Below are 7,626 nucleotides of genomic sequence, written 5' to 3'. Positions count from 1 at the left end.
AATTACGTTTCTGAGAACAAACCCGGCCCACTAAGATTCTGTCAGTCTGCGTGCAAGTTTGAGCTCATTTTCTGACAGAGTCTCTAAGATGTGGTTAACCCTCTTGAATTGAGCAAACTTATTTTTTCCTGAACCTGACTGCTGATTTAAAACCGCAACGAAAAGAAAAGAAAGCTTCCTGGTGATCTTTCCGAACTTTAAGCTTCTTAATCGTGTTAATTAAAATAATTTGATTTTATTTATCAAGCAGTTTCTTCTTTTTAATCAGGACTACAACATTAATTAAAAGTTCATGAGTTGCCTAAGCGTCCTTACTCTGGCCAATAACCTGCAGGCTTTCAGAGCCCTGTCCTAAAGCAGCTTATGCTTCTAGGACAATTGCCAACTTTGCCTGTTGATCCAGTGTTTAGCAAATTTCCCAATCTTTATGACTGGAAATGTAACACAATAATGTTAAAGAGCAACAATGGTGAGAATAAGAATAACCCCCAAACACTGTGAGACTGACTCTTCTGTAAAGTAAGGGTTTGTTGTGCTCAGTGCACAACAAAAAACAGGCCACCGAAAGCAGTGGAAATGTATTTTACTCCCAGGTTCACTCAGCTCGGTGAAACCTGGTTTCAGGTACGCGTTTGCTAACTTTCCCCTCCAGCAAACCGCGTCGCGTCGACAGGCTGTGTGGTTGCAGGGCCGTGTCATCTCAGTCATGAACCTGTACAGTACCTCCACTCTGGGTTACCCCGTGGGCTAGGCCATGAAGAGATTGCACTGTAGGTGGAGGTGGGTGGGGGTGACGTGACATTCATAACACTCCATAACCTTTTCAGATATTAAAATGGTTTTTATTAATGTCATTCTCTAGTATTAGTCAACACTCCAACTCCATGCTGTTGACCGCAGTATAAACAGTGGTTCTTTGTCTTGTTGTGATGAAGTAGTGAGTAACATTTTCTTTTGTTTCTAGAGAATCACACCATTCCCTTTGTGCTCTGCACTGTTAAACAAGTACCTGGGACATGGTGTCTTGGACATTTTGTTCCACTTCTTGGTTCCTGAATCACATCAATCACATCCCCATTCTCGGCACATAGTTGTTAAGTTCTCCTTTAAAATAAAGGAAGAAATACTTTGCGTGTTTGTCTTTCACTTTTTTTTTAAGCGGCCTTCTTAACAGCTTGGTGCACTCCGTTTCAAAACTAAGACCAAGTCACGATTTGATGACAGAGTTCAAAAACATTTTTTTTCTTAGGCTTATACTGAGCCTCGGTGCAGCCGCTGAACTCTTCCAAACCCTCTCAACCCCTTCCCCTCCCTTGAAGCCAGGTGTCTTCCGATTGGCTGACCCTGGCAAACAAAGCATCTGACCAGCAGGGTGGGCGGGGCTTCTACGCTCACAGCCGGAGCTGCTCTCACGGACAACAATCCACCACGGAAACACAAGAGCAAAGCAAACAGCATACAAAACTTGTCGACGGTTTAAAACACTTTTACATTCAAATCAAAAGACTTTGAAGTGTTTGTTTGATATTTCAGGAAGCCACCGAAAAACCAAAGATGGATTTTTTTCATTTAAGATAACACTTCCTGGATTAACAGAAGCAAAACTCACAAACTTTGTTGATTGCTAAACAACATGGAGTCAGTGGAAAGTCTGTTTCATGATGGACTGATTTTCAGTTCATTCTCACTTATCGATGAAAAAAAAACAAAAATCAAAAAAAAAAACCCAACAAGATCAGTCAATCTCCCGTTTATCAAACGGGACTTCTGAACAGTTTCATACCTTGTGTAGTGAAAATGAAAACACCTTAAATGTCTTAACGGAAAACAACATTTTGACAAAGAGTTCCCAGAACACAAAAGAAAAAAAAGGATTTTCCCCCTTTCTTTTTCACTACGCTGAGGCGGCGGGCGTGGTGCACGCTCTCATGTGAACAAACCACCAAGACACATATTGCACATTGTAATGGGGTATGCTAGTGCCCTCAGTTGGCCAAATTCAAAACTACATTTTTTTTTTCTATTAAAAAAAAGAAAAAAGTAATTTAAGTAAATCTCAAGTCCATCCAACATTGGGTACCTCGCAATTATTTCACTTGGTTTATAGCAAAAACTACGTGACCACCCAGCATCACACCTGTGTGATTTTGTTTTTTGGACATGTCCTCCCAGACAGTGGGCGTTAAAATAACAGTCTCCACTATTCTGGGAATCCTTTTCCGCAATATCTTGGATCCCGCAAGGCTGCAGAGAACTGATCATTTACTTAATCTCACAGTCAGACATGGTTTGGGCTTTGCACACTCCCTTTCCAGCGACTTCAAAGGCAGCTCCTTTGTAGGTTGCGACGCAGTGGCCGTCTGTGCGCAGGTCTGGCTGAACCTGCTCCCACACCTTCTGTTTGGGGTTCAGCTCTTTATCGGGCTCCCCTGCAACAAAGACATCATTGTGAGAAATTAGAATCCTCTGTGTACTTCAGTAAACCTCGACACTTGTAGGGTTTGTGATTCCAGGCGGTTTGCTGCCAGCCCGCTCAAACATTAAAATCGCTGACAGTAAGAACTGCTGTTAACAGCATCCTCATGGAAAGTGGTTACAGGGATTTGCATGCATTCAACCACAAAAGCTCAGAAAAGCCAACGGTGAAGTTTGGGAATGATGTCTGCTCTCAGCCTGAAGTCCGATTCTCACTAAAGGTGCTTCGCAGACTTGGAGGAAACTTGTGTTTGTGTGTAGAGTCGTGTTAAAGTAGTGCAGTAGTCACAGTCTAAACACTGAGGGTCCATAACACTGATGAAAAGAGGAAAATAATGAGGCGTGTGATCAGCACTAGCTGCTGAGCGCACATCTATTGTGACTGTTTGGCTGAGAATAGGTTTAGCAGGAAGCTACAGCAGTGAGGCTGTAGTACCTGGAAATTGCTGGAAAGTCACTCTATCCCCTGGTATCGCTCCGTTTGGAGGATCAAGGATTTCCAGCTTGTCTTGTGACGAGGCACACATGAGCATGGCCTGGTTCACAATTCCTCTCGTCTCCACTGGCCTCACGTTACACAGCAGGACCACCATACGATTCTGCATCTGCACGAAGGGCAGGAGAGTCCACATGTTCAAGCGAGAACAGCAAATGACAATAAAGTTGATGGGAAAAAAAACAAACATCCGAAATCAAATAGGACCTTATCACTGGAATCAAATTCTCACTTTTTAATCAAGAACTCTCAATGAGATGACGAATGCTTGATGTTGAAGAATAATGTCAGTGCTTTAGTCCAGTGCTTTGCAGAGGTCACTGCTGTGAAAAGCTGGAATGTCCTTCCCAGAACTGGTGCTGCAAAGTTAGGCACTAGGCGTCAAAAATCCTGAGAGGCGATCGTGATATTTTAGCCGTACTGGTGACTTTAGTTGCTTAAAATCAGCCTAAAGAACACTTCAAAAGAGTATGTTTGTCTTTCTGGTGGCAGTATTATAAAACATTACCACTGTCAGCAATTTGAGGATTTTTTTTAAATGCTATTATTTTTAATCACTTTTTAAAAACTTTGTTATTAATTTTTGTGAGTGTACACAGTATACTAATTTATAACAAAGTAAACATAATAGTGTTTTGGGCTGTTACTGTTCACAGTAAGACAGATCTTCCTCCTTCAAGGCTCTGAGCTTCAAGCATGCCATCTCTAAAATAAAGGATACGACATCGAGGTGTTCAAAAACAAACGGAAGATTGACATCGAGGTGTTAAATCTCAACCCTAATTTGAATAACTGAATAGTTAAAAAAACTACAGAGACCAAACTGGACACAAAAGCAACAGGACAGTTGACAGTTAAGTGATGGCTTTTGTTATTTGACCACAAAGTGCCCTGACCTAAAATCTGTCCAACATTTACAGAACACAAACTGGGAGCCAGGCCTTTTCCACTAAGACCAGTGAAATGACCCTCATTCCAGAAGAACAGAGGCGGTTACAGCCAGAATATTCAGTTTGCCCACCTCAGCAATAAAAATAACACACTGATGTTCATGTAGACAAAAATACTAAATCACAATTTTAAGATGAAAAAAAACCAAAAGTATAACCTTCACAGACCTTCCCGCTTACCATTATTTTTAATGGTCCGGTCTATGCGAACTTCGTCAGGTACAGGAGTTTTCTCTGTACCTGTAAGCCAGACAGTGTGTGGAGGTTATACTATTTTTCTCCGCAAATACTTCTCCCACTATGCACCTGTCACTTATTCAGGTGTGGAGTCTTCCTAAATTTGTAAGTAAAAAGACGGATGAAATCTTACTTTTAGTTTAGTTTACACTGTCGTCCCTCAGAGGGAATCGGCTCAATAGGCCAGCTTAAACTACAGTCAGCGGCCACTTCTTAAGGTACACCTTGCTAGTGCTGGTGACTGCAGAGGCCATTTGAGTACAGTGAACTCACTGTCATGTTCAAGATAATATCAGGTTTGAGATAATCTGAGCTTTGTGTCATGGTGCGTTATCCTGCTGGGAGCATCCATCTGAAGATGAGTACACTGTGATCACAAAAGCGCTGTGGACGCTGTGGTGTTTAAGTCACCTTCTTTCCTTTATTCTGATGCTCGGTTTGAACTTCAGCAGGTGGTCATGACCATGTCTGCACGGATAAATGCAGCAACTTGCTGCCATGTGATTGGCTGATTAAATATTTCTGTTAACAAGCAGCTGAACAGGTGTACCTAACAAAGTGAGCGTGTATAGTGTAACAATTCAAAACATAATCATTGTCAGTATCTTTGTGCTTTGGGCTGTTACTTCTATAAAACGAGCAGTCTGAATATATCACATAGGCTTCAGGGAAACAAAAAAGTAGATTATTCAGTCATCTAAAACACTGATGACAGATAAACAGTTTTATCTTAAAATAAATAGCACTGCATTAATACTTGATATTTTACCTCCTCCACAGGTATGTGCTGAGACAGTTCACTGACCACCGTCCTGGGAAAAGCCTCTCCCACATCGATCTGCTCCACGAACAGCCCATCAGTGTCTGGAAGCTGCTGGGCTGTGACTACACGTCCAATACGCAGGTCCAGACGGGACACGTCCACCTGCTTCTTTGCCACCTTCGGCACTCCTGGCATGAAAGAAATGCCGCAGTGTCAGCAGGGTACACGGTCCTTCTTTGCAACTGATTTACCTTATGGCGTGTGCTCCACTAATATAAGAATCGACAGATTTGCTGCATCTGTAAAGAAAATCTTTGCTGCTAAAAATCTAAAGTTTTAAGGATTAATGAACAAAACACTCGGTTTGACTCAACTTCCCCACCTTTCACAGGATTCTCCTACGTGATCATTTAGTAGATGACACAGCTCTCTTTATTACAACTACCACAAACTACAACTATAAACTCAACTATGTAATACTACCTACAGGTGTCAGGGAGTATTTTGGCTTCAGGTCCCTCCTTACTCCATCCATGTGAAGCAACATTAAACCAAAGCAATTGTGGAATCAGAGTTAACTTGAATTTCCTATTCTGCTTGAATGTTGTGCTTTTGGTAAGTTTATGAATCAGGTGGGTGTAGTTTGAACACACCACCATCATCATCATCATCATCACCCACGCTCTCAACGGTATGACCCTGAATCGCTGCACCCAGGAGCCAGGTAAACAGACAAAACGCATGGACGCTCAGCAATCACATGCAGGAGGATAATCAGGGGAAATGGCAAAAGTATGCGGACACTATATATTACACTCCTATGTGTATGCAGCCGCTGCATTCCTCATTCTCCAGGCCTCCCGGTGGACGCACCTTTGGGCTTGCCGTATGAGGACACACGGCCTCGGAAACCCATCTCATGAAGCTCCCTGCGCACAGTGGTGGAGCTCACGCTGGCTCCGGATGCGCTCTGGAACTCGGCGGTGAGCGCTTTTATGGAGGGCAAACACTTCTCCAGCGCCACTCTCTCCAGCACTTGGCGATCCTCCTCTTTCAGCTTGTGCGGTCGGCCGCTCCGGGGCAGTGCCGTCGTTATTCCTCCACGCTTCCACTTTAAAATCACGGCGCTGACAGTGGACCGGGGCAGGTTTAACATCGCCGAGATCTCACGGACGGACTTCTTGCACAGGTAGCATCCCACCACGGTGCCCCGCTGAAACTCACTCAGCTCCTCGCTGCGACCCATTGTGCTGCAAATGTTTGCAGACTGCTTTTGCATCGATTCCCCACCTCCTCCTTCTTCGCCTCCTCCTCCTCCTTGGAGCTTCGCTCCCCCTTTTCTTCTTCTACGGTTGGCTCTCAGTGCTAATTTTAACTATAGCCCACTATCGGGTATATTACTGCCCCCGTATGATGACTAATAGCAATTCAGTGACTCTACGGGCTGGATTGTGTTTCATATGACCTGAAAGTGTTTTAACATGATGCAAACAAACGAGAAGCAAATAAACAAATAACTCTGGGAAGCTCTTTGTAACACATAGATTGATCCTGCAACATACTTTTCTGTGTTACAGCAACAGGATAAATAATAAAAACAATAATAGTAAAAAAGAGTATCACATGACCATAGTTAAGCTCTTATAATGTGAGGTAATTTGTTTACATACACAACGGTGGTCACGGCAGATGCCCAGAACCATGCCCACCCCCTGGTTCTGCCGGAGGTTTCTTGCTGTTAAAAGGAGTTTTCCCTTCCCACTGTCGCCAAGAGCTTGCTGAAAGGTGGTCTTTGATTGTTGGGGTTTTCTCTGTATTCTCTGTATTATTGTGGGGTCTTTACAAGATAAAGCATTTTAAAACAAATGCAGTTGTGATTTGGCGCTATATAAATAAAATTTAATTGAGTTCTAGTGCTTTTCTACTCGGGCAGCACCGTGCTGCCCCAGTATTCTTTTGCACTGTTGCCTCACAGCAAGAAGGTCCTGAGTTCAATTCCACCATCAGGCTGGGTCTTTCTGTGCGGAGTTTGCATGTACTCCCTGGGTACTCTAGCTTCCTCCCACAGTCCAAAGACATGCAGTTAGTGGGATAGGTTCATTGTTCATTCATTCATAGGTGTCAATGCGGGAATGTGAATGTGAGCGTGAATGGTTGTCTCTGTCTATGTGTTACCCCTGGGACAGACTGGTGACCTGTCCAGGGTGTACCCTGCCTCTTGCTGTAAAACAGCTGGGATAGGCTCCAGCACCCCCTCGACCCTGAAAAGGATAAGCGGAAGTGAATGGATGGATGCTTTTCTACTCTACCTGAGGCTACTGTTAAAACTACTTTATACAACGTGCCCTATCCACCCACACTTTTTATGGTTAACACACTCCAGTGAATGAATGCATTAAAATTATGCATTGTGTCTGCCAGGCTTCACCTCAGCTAATTGGATTTCCAGAGTGCATTTGTCCTTTCTGGAGCAATTTTCATAAAATTGTATGACAAATGTTCTGGGGTGCTGTGCAGGCTTCCAAGAAGTTTGTGCTCCAGTTTCTGACTGACTGATGGTCCAAACATATTTTTTACATTTTAGCTTTCTTAAAGACTTAAAGTTAAGTTTTCCTGTCTTTTTTAAAAAAACTTCCACTATTCTTTGTTTTTTTCAGATTTTATTTTTCTCATAAAAAAGCAAAATTGCTATTCCGTTTTCCACC

At 43.0% G+C, this 7,626-nt stretch overlaps 1 protein-coding gene across 1 annotated transcript; it reads right to left on the bottom strand.

The window, feature by feature from the left end:
- Positions 1-820: 820 nt before the first annotated feature.
- Positions 821-6,291, bottom strand: LOC116330108 (aminoacyl tRNA synthase complex-interacting multifunctional protein 1-like). The gene is made up of 4 exons (XM_031752305.2): positions 5,795-6,291; positions 4,928-5,109; positions 2,912-3,080; positions 821-2,429 (listed from the first exon to the last, which is right to left on the bottom strand). The coding sequence occupies exons 1-4, from the start codon at positions 6,198-6,200 to the stop codon at positions 2,263-2,265; spliced, it is 924 nt and encodes a 307-aa protein (XP_031608165.2). The 5' UTR covers positions 6,201-6,291; the 3' UTR covers positions 821-2,262.
- Between the last annotated feature and the right edge of the window lie 1,335 nt (positions 6,292-7,626).

This window comes from Oreochromis aureus, linkage group 6 (assembly GCF_013358895.1).
Source record: "Oreochromis aureus strain Israel breed Guangdong linkage group 6, ZZ_aureus, whole genome shotgun sequence".
Lineage (NCBI taxonomy): Eukaryota > Metazoa > Chordata > Actinopteri > Cichliformes > Cichlidae > Oreochromis > Oreochromis aureus.
Note: the sequence above shows the minus strand (reverse complement) of the source record. Positions and strands in the feature narration are given on the sequence as shown.